A 21,047-nucleotide genomic window follows, 5' to 3' on the forward strand; every position below is an offset into this window, starting at 1 on the left:
TTGCATCATCAATGAGGTTTGTAGAGGACTGGGACGCGGAAGAGGGATCCAGAGAGGGAGGGGAAGGGGCAAGATAGATCCCAGCGGAGGGAGGGGGACGGGCAAGAGAGTTCCCAATGGAAGAAGGGGGATGGGAAAGAGACATCCCAACAGATGAACAGGCATGGCGAAAGGAGATCAGTCAGGAAGGAGGGGAGTGGGCAATTGAGATCCCACGGGAGAAAGGAGGATGAGGAAGAGATATCCCACAGGAGGATTGGAGGGGAAATATGATCATACAAGATAGATTGTATGGGAGAGGTGTTATGAATCTAGGATCATAATCGAGACAGGATATGTGCCCGTGGGGTCTGGATATCTAGTAAAGAGCACAGCCACACAGTTGAACTGATGGTGATAGTCTCACACGGGGAAGGGCATGGAAGGACAGTCTCACAGTGGTATTTCTTTCCTTCTCATTGGGACAATCTGCTGACGACCATTCCTGTGATTCCTGTGATTAAACAAATGATATGTCCACTGATCTGATGACGTCTCCAACATCTCTTCTCAAGGAACCACAGAACCCTCCCGTCCTTGAGGAAATAATGATAGACACCCTGGCGTTTGTCACAATTCATCACAATCTAATTTAATATGGTTTTACCAAAATCACAATGACCAGTTTCACAGTTCAGAGATGTGGGATAAATCGAGTTACCTCAACTCCTGGCACTTGTGCAGCCCGGGTCCCAGACGCTGGATTCCTTCACACTGAATGTGGCATTTCTCCAGGTTGAGGTGTTTTATTTTATCACAGAGTCCGATGACATGAGACAGGACCGCGCAGTCAATCGGGGTCAGTGTCATTCCACGGAATGAAAGTGTTTCCACAGATCCCAGTGTGGCCTGAGCCAGTCCACGATTCTGAGACTCAAACAGGTAGTGCAATGTGTTCATTAGGCTTCTTTTACCAGCTTCACTCTCTGTGTTTCCACTCTGACGTTTAACCTCCTCCTTAACCCAGTCAATCACCCGGCAGGTTGTTTCATTTGGAAATGGACCCAGAAACTCCTCAAGGCCCCGAGCTGTCATTGTGGAGGAGAGACCAGCAATAAAACGGAGATATACCTCAAACCGCCCATCTGTCGTGTTGTGAGCTTCAGAGAGGAATTTCAGGATATCCACGGGATTTGGATTCAGGAATTGTGCGACTGCAGCTACAAACTCTTGGATGGTGATGTGTGGGAATGTGCACACCACACACTGGGCAGAATCCTTTCTCTCCAAAAGCTCCATCAGGAACCCGGACAGGAACTGGGAAGGCTGCAGATTGTACTTGATCAAATCTCCTTCTGTAAACACAATCTTCTTCTCGAACACGCCTCTGAAGGCCATCTGACCAACCTTGAGTAACTCATCACGGGGGTTCTCAATCTCACGGCCGTGGTTTTTCAGGATGTTGTAAATATAGTAGGAGTACAGTTGGGTGATGGTCTTGGGAACTCGCTGTGGGTCCCTGACTCTTTGTGTGAAGAAGGGGCCCAGTGCCAGAGCGAGGATCCAACAGTAGGAGGGGTTGTAGCTCATGGTGTACAGGATCTCGTTCTCTTCCACGTGTTTGATAACAGCTTCCGCCACCGTCTGATCTCCAAAATGTCTGATGAAATATTCCTTCCGTTCCTTTCCAGAAAATCCCAGGATTTCAGCCCGGACACTGATCTCTGCCTTTTCCAATAAATGTAACTCAGTGGGGCGGGTGGTCACCAGCACTGAACACCCTGGGAGCAGCTTGCCCTGGATTAAACTGTACAGAATGTCAGACACCTTGCATTTGAATTCAGGATCTGTGCATGTGTACTGAGGTTCTGTGTCTCTCCGACTGTCAGCAAAATCAATTTTTTCATTGAATTCATCCAAACCATCAAATATAAACAGCAGTCCCTCTGGGTTCTTCCAGACCTCTCTCAGGATATTCCCAAAGTACGGATATTGATCCAGAATAAGTTCCCGCAGGTTTATTCTGCAGTTAATGGAGCTTAAATCACGGAATTTGAAGCTGAAGACAAACTGGAATTGTTGGTATATTTTCCCCATGGCCCAGTCATAAACAATCTTTTGTACCATTGTTGTTTTGCCGATCCCCGCGACTCCGGCCACTGCTGCCGAACTCCTAGATTTGGATATACTCCGGGAAAAGCTGCTCTGGATCAACTGATCAGCCCGGATTTTTTCCAGCTTTCCACGGAGATGGTTCTCTCTCCACTCCTCGTGTTCTCTGCCTCTTGCCAGCAGCTCATGTTCCAACAGTGTCCGATCTCGAACAGTAGAAATGACCGTGAGCTCAGCGTATCGATCAACCAGCTGGAAAACCTTCACCTTCTCCCTCATCAGGATCGTGTTCACTCTCAGTGTTTCAGTTTGTTCCCGCAGAGTCTCCTTGTGTTTCTGTTGAACATCTTCCATGGGAACAGAGAACATTGTCAAAATATTAAATGGTTCAACTGACAAAGAATTTCATAACTGCATTTCAGCATTGAGTGTTTGAGATTATATGAATGAATTCCATGTTTTCATGGATATTAGGAGAGAAAGTAAAATTCTGTTCACAGACTCTGGAACTGAGAGCAAGTGATGTCCCAGAAAATGTCCAGTCCTCAGATTATGATAGTAATTAATTTTGAAAACAACAGTCCCCTGATATCCTATCGCAATCCTGACTGCACTTCCGTTACAACAACAGTTGTCTATATTTAAAAGACAAACAGACATACTGTATTGATTCCAAGGGAAATTGGGCTTCGTTACTGTTGTACCAACCAAGAATAGTGGAAATATGGCAATATAAAACCATAAATAATTAAATAATAATAAGTTAATCACTTGTTAATCAAGTGGAAATAAGTCCAGGACCAGCCTATTGGCTCAGGGTGTCTGACAATCCAAGGGAAGAGTTGTAATTTTTGATGGCCACAGGTAGGAATGACTTCCTATGAAGATCAGGTTTACATCTCAGTGGAATGAGTCTCTGGCTGAATATACTCATGTGCCTAACCAGTACATTATGGAGTGGATGGGAGTCATTGTCCAAGATGGCATGCAGCTTGGGCAGCATCCTCCTTTCAGACACCACCGTTAGGGAGTCCAGTTCCACCCCCACAACATCACTGGCCTTTCGAATGAGTTTGTTGATTCTGTTAGTGTCTGCTACCCTCAGCCTGCTGCCCCAGCACACAACAGCAAACATGATAGCACTGGCCACCACAGACTCGTAGAACATCCTCAGCATCATCTGGCAGATGTTAAAGGACCTCATTCTTCTCAGGAAATAGAGATGGCTCTGACCCTTCTTGTAGACAGACTCAATGTTTTTTGACCAGACTAGTTTATTGTCAATTCGTATCCCCAGGTATTTGTAATCCTCCACCATGTCCACACTGACCCCTTTGGATGGAAACAGGGGTCACCGGTACCTTAGCCCTCCTCAGGTCCACCACGAGCTCCTTAGTCTTTTTCACATTAAGCTGCAGATATTTCTGCTCGCACCATGTGACAACGTTTCCCACCGTAGCCCTGTACTCAGCCTCATCTCCCTTGCTGATGCATCTAACTGTGGCAGAGTCATCAGAAAACTTATGAAGATGGCAAGACTCTGTGTTATAGTTGAAATCCGAGGTATAGATTGTGAAGAGAAAGGGAGACAGGACAGTCCCCTGTGGAGCCCCAGTGCTGCTGACCACTGTGCCTGACACACAGCGTTACAAGCACAGGTACTGAAAAGCGTTGTTTGCATCACTAGCAGATGATGAGCGCAAAGGAGCTGCAGAGGCCGATACAACTTGGCACCAGAAGTGTCACGGGAGTTGCCAGACCACATTCAATGCAACCTAAGGCCGCCCCAGGGGCTCCAGTTCCAGATTTTTTTCTCACTGGGTTTACTCCGAAAGTCTTCGCCATGAGGGGTACAGTTACTATGAGGGGGTACAGCGTGAGATCACTGTTTTCCTTCTTCTAGATGAACTGCCAATCACAGCTGACGAGCTCCAACTGCCCGAAGTGATTGGTTGTCGTGTGGCCGTAACCCGCATTTGCCTTTTCTCCTATCGGAAGAAACGCCTCTGCCAAGCTTAGTAGCTGAGTCACACGTGAAAGCCAGGAGCTGTACCTGATTGTCAGAGGCAATTTGAGACGCACGCCATTGGGAACATTTAATAGGTTGTGAGCGTGTATCCTCACTACCACCCTTGGGTATATCTATCTTAAGCAACCAAGCAGTTCTGTGTTATTGACAACAATAACTTGGCAAATTTGTTTATTATAGTCACATGTACCAAAGTACAATGAAAACTGTTATGCATGCGATCCACATAGATAATATCATCACCTCGGTGCAATAAGGTCCTACAAAGAAAAACAGAATAGAATAGTGCAGGGAAACAGTGTTGCAGTTGCTGAGAAAATGTAATGCAGGAAGACAGTAAGGTACAAGGCCGAAGGATCAATGGCAGGTCAGACTTTTTTTTGTTTTTGAACAATTCTCCAAAACTGTAGAATTCAACAATTAAAATGACATTACTGCACAAAATTCTGAAGCAGATATATATAACTAGAGAGACCAAGATTTCTGCAGGACTGTGCAAGGGATGTAGACTCTGGTAGTCACTTCTAAGCTCCAGCGTAAAACGTTTTAAAAATTTGAATCTTTCTTATAATTGATAATATCTTGTCTTTTATTTTCTAGTTTGCACTTTATCCCATTGTAACGCAGTTTGAACGACATCATCCCGATGAAAAAATGTTTTATAAGTAACTTAGTATTACTTTTTATTTTTTCTTAACTTAAACTGGCAAATCCTGAGGTAGGGACATACCCAAGCACACTAATTTCTCAATTGATAGGAAATTTCAGATTACTCTCGTGGCGTATACTATTGTGACTTTTGGAAGATTTACATAAGCATTGTTGTGTGGAGCTAATTCTGTAATATTATCGTGTAGTGCTTTTTGGAAGATACCAGTTCTTGATAGTATCATCGGAACAATGTGTACCGTGTTCATGTTTCACAGTCTTTCAATTTCCTCTGTTAATTCAGCATATTTCTAAAGTTTTTCATTAATTGATTTCTGTATGTTATGTTATGTGTTTGGAATGGCTCTATCTATTTAAAAAGTTGTTTGTGCTAGTTAATCCTGTAAAATTATAGCCGGACAGTTATTATGAATTGTCCTATCTGTAATAATGGATCGGTCACGGTTGGATTTGTCGGACTCTAACTCTAAAAGTGGAGTATGCTTGTATTTATAGTGAGGGATGGTGTCTTTCATGTGTTGTAGTTTAAGCAAAATTTTTGTTAAAGTTGTCAAGCACTTCATCGTGCAGTCATCAGATTGAGTAAAACTACTGCAGGATCCTGTAATGTGTTCAATTGTTTCTGGCTTCTCTTGTAATTTTCACCATTTATCATCTTGAACCTGTTGGCCTTTATTCCTTATTATTGATAACTAGATGTGTTAACCACCTGGCCCTGTATTACTATAATGATCCCTTCTGTTTCTGGGAAGAGGTCTCCAACTCTGAGCCAGGCGCTCAACGCTTCCTTGTCGACATCTGGTGCTCTCAGATCGTGGGTATGTCTTCCGTGGGGAGTCAGGCTCTTCCACTCTTCCAAGGTCAACATTCTTCTGTTATGATCGTTTCTTCATTTTTATTGGTTATGCTTTCATTTACTTTCAGTGATGTGTACCTCTTATCAGAATTGCTTATGCTTGTACGGAGTGCTGAATCCTGCTTGCGTTGATGAAAATATATCGTTGCAGCTAATTGTGGATTTCAGAAAGGATAAGATGAGCGAACACAATACACCAGTCCTCACAGAGGTATCTGAAGTGCAGAGTGTGGGCAATTTCAAATTACTGGGTATCAATACCTCCAAGTATCTGACCTGGATCTAATATATGGATGCAGCTACAGAGAAGGCACAACAGTGGCTATATTTCATCAGGAGTTTCAAAAATCTCTCGAATACTTCTACATGTGTGACTTGCAGAGCTTTGTAACTGGCTTCATCACCGTCTGGTTCATGGGGACTACTGTACAGGATCGGAGTAAGGCGCACACTCAACGATTCAGAAATAACTTCTCCTCTGCCATCCAGTTTCCGAATGGACATTGAACCCATCCGTAGTGACTCACTAATCTCTTTTTTATTTCTATTTCTGCACAAGTTATTTAATTTCCCATTTTATAGAATCACACAGACATGCATAGCTATACATGGTTTCTTTGAAAATTAGTTCCATTATTTGAATTAATTGTTTTAGCTTTACTGATGCAAGACCAACTAATTACCAATCATCCATGTATAGCTGTTGCAAAGTGTAAATCGTTTGTTTTCTTTTTCCGAATTGACAGCTGATTTTTTTTTTCTCTGTTCAGGAAATTCAAGATTAGATTTAACGCCAGACAAAACCATACTGGGTGTAATGTGTCACTCTGAACAATGTCTCTATTTATTTTGGTAACAGTGGTTGTTCCGTTGTGGCTGATAATTGGTTGTTTATTGTACTTCATTAGATGTTCTAGAAATTTCACAAGTATTGAATGCATCTTATATAATATTCGAATCTGTTAACCATGTGAGAGACAGAATCTGATGGTTTTTGATTGACAATATAACATCCAACAATTTCTGCTCTCCCCGGTGCTCAATAGATACATAATCTATTATTAGTTGTTCCTTAAATCGGTTCATACCCAAACTGTATTCTTACTGCTCTTCTGTATGTCTACTGTGGTTACCTAAGTGAGTGGTAATTAGTTACGAGATGCACGATGTTGCGATTTTATATATAAAATTATCTTAGTATTATTAAGAGTCAATAATAACATAGTAGGTGACCATTCAATAGTCTTATAACTGCAGAATTAAAGATGTCCTTGAGGGTGGTGGTACATACATTCAGCCTTTTTATATCTTCTGCCCCATGGGAGTATGAAAGAGAGAATATTTGAGGAAGGTTGGATTCAGCAACGAGACTTTGGGCGGTGGAAGTGGAATCTTGCTAACCTGATTGAGTTCTTCCAGGAGGTGACAAAGGTGATGAATGAAGTTACACATGGATATTGTATGCTTGGATATTAGTTGGGTGTTCGACAAGATATGACATGGGAGGCTCATACAGAAAATTAACATGCTTGAGTACTGTGGGGAATTGTCCTGGCTGCCGGGGACCCACACTGGAAGAAATTTCTTTCGCTGGCGGGTGATGAATCTGTGAAATTATTGTCAAAGACAGCTGCGGAAGACAAGTCATTGGGTATATGTAAAATTCAGATCGATATGTTCCTGATTAGGAAAAGCATCAACGATTACTGGGAGAAGGCAGAATAATGGGGTTGAGAGGATTTGCAGAGCAAATTCACTGAACCGAATGGCTTAATTTTACTCTTAGGTCTTATGGTTTTAGGGAGCATCTGGATTATTGTATTCACTTCTGATTGTCCAGCTCTTGGAAGGATTGGAGAGGGTGCAGAACAGGTTCATCAGGATGTTGCCTGGATTCTGTTGCATGTGCTACAAGTTGAGGTTTGATAAACTTTGTTTACTCTGGTGGTAGATAGAGATCTGACAGAGGTGTTCAAGTTTAGGTCGTCAGCCTTTATTCTGTTAGTTTATTTTTACATAAGACTGGTGTCTAATACCATAGGGCCTTTGGTTAAGGTGAGATGGGGTAAACACACAGCAATTGTCGGTAGGTTTTTTTTCCACATAGTTGTGGGTGCCTGGTATTTACTGCCTGGGTCATGTCAGAGGCAACTATGTTATAGATACATGACTGTGAGGGAAATGCAAGGATATGCTTAATAATATAAGAAAGGATACCAAGGTATTTTTGTTCTTTCCCAGATACTTAAAGAATTAGAAAAAAGATATCGGACCACTGAAAAATGATGTTGTCGATGCAGTAACAGGTGAAAAGGAAATGCCAGACAAACTCTGTGGAAGTCAATAGCGGATTGTACTTCTCCCTATAGATGCTGCCTGGCCTGCTGCGTTCCATCAGCATTATGTGTGTGTTGCTTCAATTTCCAGCATCTGCAGATTTCAGATTTCAGCGAATGATTACTGGTGAATTTTGATTCCCAGGTTTTGCAAAGTCCCAGACTATTATTTAAGATGTGGTTTAAACTGTGCGTTTCATCACTCACCTATCAGTTGAGTGGGTAACTCAGATAACCCCTGGGCGATGTTCATGTATTCCTGTGGATCAGGACCTGTTTAAATAATTAAAAAAACACATCCATGGAAACAGAGCTAAAATAATCAATGTAACTAAAATGTTTATTTCAATGTGCCTTTGTATTTAGTGCGTGGTTTTAACATACCGAGTTCCTGTATTTCCCTCAGTATTCTGTCCAGCTTCGGTAACTCAGTCCTCCATGTCACAAAGCATTCCCACATCGCCCTCCGGACCCGGGATCCTTTGCCCATCACCAAACTGAGGAAGAGTATGGAACTCTCTGTCCGGTTTCCCTTCTCTGTCAGTTCAGTGACTTTCTATAAAAGGAAACAATGAAAGCTGAAAGTTCTGAAGATAGATGAGTCAGTTCAGTTCAGTTCAGTTTATATTGTTATTTACAAACCACAAATGCAATGTAGTTAAAAAATGAGACAACGTTCCTCCAGAATGATACCACAAAAGCAGACAACAAAAAAGACGACACCAAAAAATCTACATAACGTTTGTACTCCCCAAATCCAGAGCCGGAGAGGCTGCTGCGTGTTAATATCGTGCTACCATTTTAGCGCTTTCTCCAGAAACGAGCTCCAAACCCACCAGACAAGACTACCCAGACACACCGTCAAGAGACCAACTCTACTACCCAACAAACAAAAAAACTAAAGCTACAAGACCCGATAAACTGCACCCGATTGCTTCTGAAAGAGCAGACTGAAGGGATTGTGGAGACATTAGTAATAATCGCTCAAGAATCACTAGATTACGGAATGGTTCCGGAGGACTGACCATTTTAGATTATAGGTCAGTTAGTCTGATCAGCGTTTTGGAAGATGTCAGCAGTCGATAACTGAGGACAAGGTTTCTGAGGTATTTGGATGCACATGGTAAAAAAGGCCAAAATCCATGGAAGGGAATCTTGCCTGACCGACCGGACGGAATGTTTTGAGAGAATAGCATGTTGGGTCGACAGCAGCGAGTCAGTGCAAGTTGTTTACTTAAGACTTGCCGAGGACCTTTGACTAGGTACCGTACATGACGCTGTTTCACAAGACCAGGGCCGACAGTAGGACAAGAAAGACACTAACATGGATAGAGGATCCATGTTTTCTCAAGATTTTGTCTGGATATCAGGAAGCACAGAATGGGATCAAATAGGGCTTTTTCTTGTTGGATTTTGCTGACCAGTGGTGTTCTGCCGTGGCTGGTTTTGGGAAAGTTTCTTTTTCCGTTATGTCAATCATTTGAAACATTATGGTCAAGGTTTTGCACGTTACGAAGATATGGGGAAGGACAGGAAGTGTTGAGGAAGCAGGGATTTCACGGGAGGACATGGACCGATGGAAAATGGACAAATCAGTGGCAATTGGAATGTAGTATAGGGAGGTTCATAGCCATACTATTACGTATTCAGGGAACAATGAATATATAAGTTAGGCTAGGGTTTATATAACAAATAACACGTTTATTAAACACTGAAAACAAACCCTCCAAAAGTAAACAGACACTAACGTAACCGGAAATCAGCTGCTGTGCGGCAGGGTAAACAGTTCTTAAAGCGATGCGGCTCAAACAATTCTTAAAGCGATGTTGCAAAAACAGTTCTCTAAAGTAGGATTACCACAAGTTCAAAATGCTCACAGTCCATTTAAGGGAGAGACTTGTTAAGATGATTTAAATTCTCCTTCACGTCGTTTTGCTTCGAACCCCGGCGTCGAACATCCCACGAAGAATTTACGAAACGTAACGGCTTAAAGGCACTGACCTTTCCTTTATCACACAGTCCTCAATCTTTTCTGCTATCCCGCAGAGATTAACACAAGAAAAGTCAACGAAATCCTTCCGAATAAGGATTCAACAAGGTCGAACCCGTTTCACCGTCGCAATCGATTCTCCTCGATCTTCTACCTCCCGAACTCCGATCTCCACTCTCCACTGATTCTTAACTAGCAGTATTGTAAAGAAACTGCTGGCAATGAACTTGTAAACTTTAGGCATTAAATAAAACTTCATCTTTCAACTAAACTGCGTCATAATATTAAATCACGCAGTGGCATGAAGTCAACAGGGCAAACCCAGCCATGAAATGCCCCTCCTCACAGGGTGTGCTCTTCCTTTTATACCCTGTAAAAAAAACATGTCACATGATCTCACAAGGGTGCCACTGTCACGTGTCACGAGTACGTAACAATACACTTCATCAGAACTAATGAAGACATAGGCTATTTTTGAATCTGGGAGAAAATTCAGATATCAGAGTTGTAAAGAGTCTCTGGAGACCTAGTGCTGGATTCCTTGCAGCTTGAGTCGGCGTTAGGAAAGGCAAAAAACACTGTTAGCATTTATTTCGAGTGGATTAGAATATATGAACAAGCACTGGCTAGACCGTACTTGCCTATTGTGAACGGTTTTAGTCCCCTGATCAGTAAAAATACTTGATGGCATTTTGAAAAATCCAGAGAAGAATCAAAACTGACAGAACCAGTGATATTAAACCTGATTTTGATGAGAATGATTCCTGGATGTGCCTGTACTGGCTGGAGTGTGGAAGGATGAGGGGGAATCTAATTGTAACCTGTGGAATGTAGAAAGGCATTGAGAGGACGTGGAGATTATGTTTCTAAGTGGGGGAGTCTAGAACCAAATGGAAAAGCCTCAGATTAGATGGACGTCCATTTAGAACAGAGATGAGGAGATTCTTTAGCCAAGGTGTAGTGAATCTGTCGAATTCATTGTCACTGACAGCTGCGGAGACCAGGTCACTGAGTATATTTAAAACAGAGGTTGGTACCTTCTTGACTAGTCAGGTCAGCAAAGTTCACTGAGAGAAGTCAGGAGAATGGAGTTGCGAGGGATAGTAAATCACCCATGATGTAATGACGGAGCAGAATCTATGGTCCTGATGGCCTATTTGTGCTCCGATGCCTTATGGTCTTATGATGTGTAAAGACAACAGAACATTAAGGAACAAACATGAGGAAATCTTTAGTTGCTGGAAATTCAAGCAACACACGCAAAATGCTGGTGGAACGCGGCAGGCCAGGCAGCATCTATATGGAGAAGCGCTGTCGACGTTTCGGGCCAAGACCGTACATCAGGACTAACTGAAAGGAAAGATTCTAAGAGATTTGAAAGTAAGAGGGGGAGTGGGAAATGCGAAATGATAGAAGAACGGAGGGGGTGGGATGAAGAGCATTAAGGAATATCAGTGTGGCTGTCTTTTAAATGGAGGTGGTTCATGCCTGGCATTCATACCGTAAAATGGTAATGACTTCCTGAATGCAGGCATGGGCTTCCCGATTAACTGAGGAATTATGAATTAAACATTGAATAGTCTTCAAGCAACATACACCTATGATGGAATTAAGGTAACTGAATATGGATGGGCTTAGGACATTGGTCTGAGAAATAAGAGAGGCAGGGTATAAGGGACAGGCAGCGTTTAAGGGTTGGCACAACATTGTGGACTGAAGGGCCTGTACTGTGCTGTACTATTCTATGTTCTATGTCCCGAATTTGAATGAGTGATCTCCTAGAACAGTTACCAGTAGGGAATTGGAAATGTTTTCCATAACATGAATAATGGACAACAATTATGGAATAAATCAGCATAATTCCCTGACGGTCCACTGTACTGTAAAATAATCCCTCAGTTTTACTGCTACCAGGTCTGAGGAGTTAAAGTTGTGAAAGAGATTTAAAGGTTAAAAAATTTAAAATTTAAAGCAGACCTCTCCAGATGATGAATGTATAGATGAGCATCACATTTACAGATTACCTCTCTTGCCTGTGCATAATGACTGTCTGATTCATTACAGACAGCGCCAATGAATCCCAACGAGAACAGAGTCACTCACGGGTGTAACACACTTGATTGTCTAATACCACTCATGGCTGAGTAGGTCAGATCGAGGACAAGACCATCACTGTTTGTGAGCATCAAGGAGTGGGACCTGAAATGGTGTGTCCCTGTCTCTCGTTAGTCAGATATTCAGCAAGTTAGCAGATTTTTTTTTGTTTGCCCCTTCCCTTTCAGGACAACCTGTTAATTTTTGGGATCATGAGATATCAGTCAGTTGGCAGATTCATTTTATGTGTTGTGCTTTCTTCTGCCCTTTTAGATCAAACTATTGATGTTTGTGGTCATGAGATATCAGCTTTGTGCGTGATCTTTCCAATCTAATAAATTTCAGAGATTTTCGAGAATGTTACCAGGAAAGTTGATGAAGGCAAGGTTGAGGATATTGTCTACATGGATTTCAGTACGGTATTTGACAAGGTCCCGGATAGGAGGTTGGTCTATAAGATTCAGTTGCTTAGCATTCAAGATAAAGTAGTAAACTGGATTAGACACTAAATTTTTTGGAAGAATCTGCAGTGTAACTATAGACTGTTGCATTTCTGATTGGCGCCTGTAACTCATGTAGTGTCACGGGGATCGGCGCTGTGCCTGTTGTTGTTTGTCATCTATATCAATGATCTGGATGAAATTATGGTTAACAGCATCAGCAAATTTGCTGATGACTCCAACATTGGGAAGGTGCAGTGGACAAAGAGGAAGACTACAAGGGCTTGCAGTGGGGACTGGACCAACTGGAGAATGGCCTTAAAAGGCGCCGATGCAATTTAATGCAGACAGGTGCAAGATGTTGCTCTTCGGATGGAACAAGCAGGGTAGATCATACACAGCGACTGGCAGAACAAAGTGATCTGGGAATACAGGTCCATAAGCCATTGAAAGTGGCGGCAAGTGTTGATATGCTCTGAAAGAAATTTTCTCAGTGCATTAACCTTCTTAAATGAAAATATCGTGTAGAGTAGATGGGATATGATGGGGTATAAGGAGTTGGTGAGGCCTAATTTGGATATTATGTGCAGTTCTGCTTAACTATCTACGGGACAAATGGAAATACGTTTGAAAGTGTACAGAAAAAAAAAACATTACAAGGATGTTGCCAGGACTGGAAGACCTAAGTTATAAGCATTGAGTGAACGGGTTAGGACTTTATTCATTGGGATGAGGAAGATTGAGGGGAAATTAGATAGAAGTTTACACAATTACATGGGGTACGGATAGGATAAGTGCAAGCAGGCATTTTGTACTGAGGTAAAGAGGTTCTACAACAAGAGGTTATCAGTAAAGGGTGAAAGGTGAAAAGTTCAAGGGGTGCAAAGGTAAAACTTGTTGACTCAGAGGGTGGTGAGAGTGTGAAACTAGCTAGCAGCACAAACGGTACAAACAGTTAGATTCATGAATGATATGGGTATAGAGCACCATGGCCCGGGAGGTAGTTTATACAGACTGGCCTGGAATAGACCGGCCAAAAGGCCTGTTTCAAGGCCTATGGCAAGTCAGCCACACATTGTTTGGGAACTCATGAAGTCAAGACAAGATGTGGTTAGCAGGTTTTCCTCCGTCAAGTACTGCAGTGAATCCGGTTGGCCCAATTTACAATCTGCCAGTTTAATATTCATCCTGGATTAATGAGATGAGGTGAATCTGCCCGATGTTTCAGACAAGATTTGAAATTGGTTTCAGACTGAATGCCTGGTCAAATTCCAGATCTGCAGCCACTGCTCTTGTTTCACACTGATAAACACAGCAGGTGTGAGAATTAAAGGTGACACTGAACCTGTAGGACCCATTGCTCCTCAACTTAACAGCTGAAACTAGATCTGCGAGAGACAAGTCAGAAATCAATGTCTCCATTCCCATTTAGAACTCATAGAACGTGAAGGAGATTAATTTTTGTCACTATACACTATACAGTTCTGTAACAATTACACACACTACACTCACCTCATTCTCTTCTCTACTGAAATGTCCCTCCTTTGTCAACATCCAACCGAGTCTTTCAACCTTTTCTTCAATTGCTTGTTTGAGTCTGTCTCGATAGAACTTTGTCAGTTGGTACAGTCGATATTCGCCCCCCTCTGCCAGGAGGTCAGAGATTGTGAACTCTGGATCTGTGAATATAATAAGGAAAATGTAGGCTTGAACTCAGATATCCCTCCTCTCCATTGTCTCACCCAACTCAACAAAAAAAAAAACATGACTTGAACCTGCTCACAGAAACAAAAATGGATTAATTCCCCATCTCCAACACTGGACTTAAAACCGAACCAATAATGTCCTAGTCATTAGGTTAATAAAAGGACCACATTTAATGCAAACCAGTCCATCCCCCATCCCACCCACTCACCTGTTTCAGTTTTGGATGGGCAATAAATGTCAGGACTGTCGGTGATATTCGCTTTACAGAGATACACTCTCCATCCTGGCGAATACATTTTCCTTGATTCCCATCCCGGAAATACTCTCCTTATCTGGACAGCTATATTTCCTCCAATACACATCCTGGAAATCCTCAGAGCAGGTAGTTCATTTCTTGCAGTGGGGTAACGGCTGCCCACTACACCACATGCACCACACCCACACCACACACCACACTCATCTGACCAACCCTCCAACAAGCCCTCACCTTTACCCTCCTCCCTGCCACATTCTTTGAGCACCTCACCCTCATATTTCACTCACTCGCACTTTGTTGTGGACTTGACAATTCCGTGTTTAATAAGCTTCCGAGCTGACAGACAGTCGCCTCACTTGTGCTGGTTCCAGGGTCCTGATCAGTGTCTCTGACGTCACTGTCTCTGGGCTGACTTTGCTCCACTTCCGCTGCGGCTGGACTGCATTCCATTGGGACATTGCTTTCAGTCTGACCCTGCTTTGGTACCTTGCTTCCCGTGTCCCGATCATCTTCCCTCGATGATCCGCCGGGTAAAAACCTCTTCAGTACTTTCCGTTCTCCTTTCGATTTCCTACCTGAAATAAGTGATGAATTGCAGGTGATACAAGTATGATTTAGATCTGAACAAAACTGATTCAGACTGCAATGGAGCTGAGACTCTGGCTGACCGGATTTGGAGTGGGACTGTGCTGGGTAATGTGAACCGTACATCCTGTCAGGTGACCATCACAATAAGCTGGTGACTGGATACATTCACTCCCAGTAAAATTACAGGATAGACACAGTAAAACTGATCAGTGACTTCACAGCAGCTGAACACACGGATGACCAAGGGATCTTAATGCAACGATGTCTGGCGATACTGGGAAATATCACTGCGATTATCTTCCAAAAGCTAAAATCTCCCTGGGTCACTTACTATTCAGTAGTCTGTGTCACACACAGACCAGCAACGGGATTACACGTGGTCCAGTCTGCTGGATGACACATTGTCCAGTTGCGTTATCACACGATGCCCAGTCCCCTTGGCCACAGACTGACCATTCCCTTGGGAGGCACATCGTCCAGTCCCCTGGGTCGCAGAATGACCATTACCTTGAGTTCTATGCTGACCGCTCCCCAGTTCCCATCTTATCCCCTGTCTGATGATCGTCATGTAACAACCATGCAAGTCATTGGCAAAGTCTCGCTTCGAGAGCTTTGTGTGTAGTTGTAGTTGCTAAACTATAGGAAGGAGGTGTTTAAGCTGGAATGTGTGTAGTGGAGAATGACCACTACGGGACTGGGCTAGGTGGTTGGTTTGTGTGTTCGGCTAGGACAGTTTGCCCTGGAGCTCAGGAACCTGAAGTGCGACCTTACACACATATATGAATATAAAATAATCAGGGGCGGACACAGGGCATGAACATCGAGCAGGAACTCCACTTTCAACTCAGGCACCGAGTCGGGATTCAGGAAACTTCAGGAAAATGGGACAAGCTCAGGCATTTAGATCAGAATGAATTATATGCGCAGAAGGACCTGTTTCCAGGCTGTAACCTCTGTTTTATTCCACCTGTAATCACACATTTAAGCACAATCACAATGTCTACATGTGACAGAGACATTTTGTCATTGGTTCTACCGGGTTTTCCAGCAAAGTTCCTGGGAATTTAGGTAGAAGATCATCTCAAGAGGGAAGAATTTAGAAACTCACATTCACCATTTCTCCACAGCCTAGACATTCACTGGGGTATTAAAACTCCAACCAGACCACAAATGTATCTACAATGAGCTGCCTCCTGATCCTCAGCCATTCCCAACACCGGCAATGATCTCCGCTCTGCTACAGAAAATAGATTTCGGAAACACCCCTCTTCTCCTTTGCGCAGCAGCCAATAAAAACTAGGGGGGAGTTGATAGCTTTCCTTCCAAAATCTGAAATGCCCTGTTATAACACAATCTGTGAATTCCAGGAAATGCTCGTATTATCTGGTTTTAAATGTTATAAATGAAAGTTGGAGATACTTTATACCTCAGTACATGTTTGGAGGTGAAGCGGACCCTGAACCTGAACATTTACCTAAACCACAAGACCGCTGTCGCATTCTTGTCTGTGTTTCCCTCACGACCACCTGATTCAGGAGTCCCTATTTCTTTCTCTCAGCTGAAACTTTGCCTGGTGATCGGAGTCATTCAGCCATTACCGGTGTCAGGTCCCTGCGCTGGAACAGTTGGGTTGATCAATTACTCAAGGCCGCTGAACCAGTGTGGATAAATGACACTGCTTTATGAAGCTTTTCTCTGCCCTGTTAACATCTGTGTAAGTTTCTTCATCCGAACTACTGTGTACAAACACGACAAGAGTTTAATTCAAAGATCCCTTTGATCATACCTTTGGCCATTCTGATTGTGACTGACGATTGTTGCTTGTCAAGGATACCGGCCCGAAACGGATCCTTTCAACGGATGCTGCCCGACCTGCTGAGTTCATCCAGCTTGTTTGTACGTGTTATTTGACTAGAATATCTGCAGTGTACTTTGCGGTTGCTTGTCGTCGTCTTGTTTGCACTTTTGTCCCAGTGCTGGAAAGCTCCACCTGCTGGTGACGCCCTGAATTACACAAGAAGCAGACAAAGGACAATAGAACATTACAACACGGAAACAGGCCTTTTGAACCTTCTTGGCTGTGCCGAACCATTTTTCTGCCTAGTCCCACTGACCTGCACCTGGGCCATATCAACCCAAACCCCTCTCATCCATATATCTGTCCAAGTTTTACTTAAATGTCAAAAGTGAGACCGCATTCACCACTTCACCTGGCAGCTCATTCCAAACTCTGATTACCCTCTGCGTGAAGAAGCACCCCTAATATTCCATTTAAACTTTTCCCCCCTCACCCTTAATCCATGACCTCTGTATTTTGTTTCTCCCCTGGCCTTAGTGGAAACAGCCTGCTTGGATTCATTCTATCTATACCCATCATAATTTAATACACCTCTATCAAATCGCCCCTCATTCTCCGACGCTCATTCAACCTTTCTCTGTAACTCAGTTTCTCAAGTCCCGGCAACATCCTTGTAAACCTTCTCTGCACTTTTTCAATCTTATTGATAACCTTCTTGTAATTAAGTGTCCGAAAATGCACACAATACTCCAAATTCAGTCTCACCAATGTCTTATACAACCTCACCATTACATTCCAACTCTTATACTTAATACTTCGATTTATAAAGGCCAATATACCAAAAGTTCTCTTTACAACGCTATTTGCTTGTGACGCCACTTTTAGGGAATTATGTATCTGTATTCCCTGATCCTTCCGTTCTACTGCACTCCTCAGTGTCCTACCATTTACCTTGTATGTTCTACCTTGGTTTGACCTTTCGAAGTGCAGTACCTCACACTTATCTGCATTAAATTCTATCTGCCATTTTACTGCCCATTCCTCCAACTGGTCCAAATCCCTCTGCAAGCTTCGAAAACTTTCCTCACTGTCCACTACTCCTCCAAACTTTGTATCATCAGCAAATGTGCGGATCCGGTTCCCCACATTATCATCCAGATAATTGATATAGATGACAAATAACAATGGACCCAGCACTGACCCCTGTGGCACTCCACTAGTCACAGGTCTCCACTCAGAGTAGCATTCCCCCACTACCACTCTCTGGCTTCTACCATTGAGCCAATGTCTAATCCAATTTACTACCTCTCCATGTATACCTAGCGACAGAATCTTCCTAGCTAACTTCCCATGCGGGGCCTTGTCAAAGGCCTTACTGAAGTCCATGTATACAACATCCACTGTCGTCCCTTCATCCACTTTCCTGGTAACTTCCTCAAAAAAAAATAATAGATTGGTTTGCCATGACCTACGACGCACAAAGCCATGTTGACTCTCCTTAATAAGTTCCTGTCTATCCAAATAATTGTAGATCCTATCTCTTAGTATTCCTTCCAATAACTTACCTACTACTCATGTCAAACTTACTGGCCTAAAATTTCCCGGCTTACTTTTTGAGTCTTTTTTTGAACAACGGAACTACATGAGCTATCCTCCAATCCTCCGGCCCCCGACCCGTGGATATCAACATTTTAAAAGTTTCTGCTAGGGCCCCTGCAATTTCAACGCTAGTATCCCTCAAGGTCTGAAGGAATACCCTGTCAGGTCCTGAAGATTTATCTACTCTGATTTGCCTCAAGACAGCAAGCACCTCCTCCTCTTTAATCTGTATAAGTTCCATGATCTCCCTACTTGTTTGCCTTGTCTCCATAGACTCCATTCTAGTTTCCTTTGTAAATACAGATGCAAATAAAAAGATTTCATATCTCTTCCATTTCTTTTCGTTCCATACACAGCTGAACACTCTGATCTTCAAGAGGCCGAATTTTATCCCTTACTATCCTTTTGCTCTTAATATACCTGTAGAAGTTTTTTGGATTATCCTTCACCCTGACTGCCAAAGCAATCTCATGTCTTCTTTTAACCCTCCTGATTTCTTTCTTAAGTATTTTCTTACTCTTTTTGTACTCCCTGTTGCCTATACATGTTATACATCTCGCTCTTCTTCTTTTCACCCCAATGCCATATTTCTGTCTCCCTCTCATAATGTGCTGGAAACTCGGTACATCAGATTGGATCAGTGTCAAAATACAGTGTGGAAGACCCAGCATCAGAACTGGGATTATCCAAGATGCGGCGTGATATGCTGAACGTTTAATTGCGCCATTTGGTCCAGATCTCCTCCTTGCTCATACCTATAATGGGGGAGGTACTACACCCAGTGTTCTGAAAAGGTAATGAAAGTGATAATCGGGGCATTAATAGTGATATTTCGAGAAATTAGAATGAAAAGCTCTTGAATTTATAGTAAATGGACCTTCTAGTTATTCGCTGCTCAACGTTAGTTCTGGATTGTTAAGCACTTGAGCGTCATTGCCTCACAGTATGCTCCCTCGGACAAGGCGAAATTATTATTAATTTTTCTTGCGTTATTCGTTACTATTTCCTGGACAGCAGAGAGGCTCCCGGTGAAACATTGTCTACCCTATTGACTTTTAATATCTCGTCTATAACAAGAAGCACGATAATGTACCATATTCAATCGTGATTAATATGCATAGAATGTAACATGGTCCAGTCTCCAATGTTCCCTCTGATTACCATGTTTGACGCTACATGGATCAACCAATGCTCTGAGCCGGAAATGTTCACACGGACTGAAAAAAAGCGCAGCAACGTAGATATGCTTCTTTTTTGTAATGTGCATCTATGAATATTTAGAATGAAGACTGACAAGAAAGAAACATTCTTTTGATTTTATTTATCAAAGGATAGGATAAAAATGCTGTACAACAAAGTAAAACGCGCAATTTAGAGGGAACAGTGATGGGTCTCTCTCTCTCTCCAAGTTACCCCCACCTTATAACAGTGCTTTGTCAAGTGCCTTGCCAGCGACAACCTGTTGTTGCAAACATGCAAATGGTCAATAATCAGGCCCAGATAATGTCTGTGTTGATATTCGAGATGGGTGAGGGTTTGTATAAATGGAAAATGCACTAAATTGCCTCTTTGTTAGGTACAACTGTATACCAGCTCATTAATGCGAATCTATTAATCATCTGCCTGCAACTCAAAGCATAAACACTTGCAGGTATGGTCAACAAGTTCAGCTGTTATTCAGGCCAACCATGTGAATAGGAAATAAATGTGATTGGAATTTAGAAAGGATGAGAGGGGGTCTGATTGCAGCATATAAGATTATTAAGGGATTGCACAAGCTAGAGGCAGGAAAAAATTTCCCGATGTTGGGGGAGTCCAGAACCAGAGGCCACAGTTTAAGAATAAGGGGTGGCCATTTAGAACAGAGTTGAGGAAAAACCTTTTCACCAAGAGAGTTGTGGATCTATAGAATGTTCTTCCTCAGAAGGCAGTGGAGGCCAATTCTCGGGATGCTTTTAAAAAAGAGCTAGAGCTCTTAAACATAGCGGAGGTAAAGAATATGGGGAGAAGGCAGGAACGGGGTGCTGATTGTGGATGATCAGCCATGATCACATTGAATGGCAAGGCTGGCTCTAAAGGCCGATGGCCTACTCCTGCTCCTATTGTCTGTTGACCATGGAGTGATTGCTGGTGCCAGACCGGGTGGTCTGAGTGTTACGGAAACTCATCAGTTACTTGGCTTTTCACGTATAAATCTCTCGGTTTACGGAAAAATGGTCCAGAAACAAACCAAAGAAATATGCACTGAGCGGCAGTTCTAAAGGCCCCGTTAATGAGAGAGCTTAGTGAGATTGGTCAGGCTGATTAAATCTGACAGGAAGGCGGCAAGAAATCAAGTAAGCATGCGCACCGACATAACACATAACCTTGGATTTGGACGGGGTACAGCCGCTGTGAACCCCGAGCATTCACTCAGTGTCACATCATTAGGTACAGGGGTACATAAAAACGTGCCCCCTGAGTGTAGACTTCCATACTTTTGTTACAGGATTTTTTATCCTAAATATCACTGCCAGATATATAAAGTTTTTGTTAAAAAACACACACAAACAGAATGAAACACAGATATTCGTCAATCCACACAATTCTAAGGA

The 21,047-nt window shown here is 42.7% G+C and overlaps 1 protein-coding gene across 1 annotated transcript in view; it reads right to left on the minus strand.

The window, feature by feature from the left end:
- Positions 1-2,008: 2,008 nt before the first annotated feature.
- LOC132388739 (uncharacterized) overlaps positions 2,009-21,047 on the minus strand; it is an 85,922-nt gene continuing 66,883 nt past the window's right edge. Inside the window, exons 2-8 of the mRNA XM_059961129.1 lie at positions 16,988-17,060; positions 14,882-15,043; positions 14,018-14,184; positions 8,366-8,537; positions 8,189-8,254; positions 2,104-2,438; positions 2,009-2,017 (exon numbers count right to left, since the gene is read on the minus strand). Of these exons, the coding sequence (XP_059817112.1) occupies positions 2,009-2,017; positions 2,104-2,438; positions 8,189-8,254; positions 8,366-8,537; positions 14,018-14,184; positions 14,882-15,043; positions 16,988-17,060 (984 nt within the window). The remainder of the gene's footprint in view (positions 2,018-2,103; positions 2,439-8,188; positions 8,255-8,365; positions 8,538-14,017; positions 14,185-14,881; positions 15,044-16,987; positions 17,061-21,047) is intronic.

Source organism: Hypanus sabinus, unplaced genomic scaffold (genome assembly GCF_030144855.1).
Source record: "Hypanus sabinus isolate sHypSab1 unplaced genomic scaffold, sHypSab1.hap1 scaffold_396, whole genome shotgun sequence".
NCBI classification, from domain to species: domain Eukaryota; kingdom Metazoa; phylum Chordata; class Chondrichthyes; order Myliobatiformes; family Dasyatidae; genus Hypanus; species Hypanus sabinus.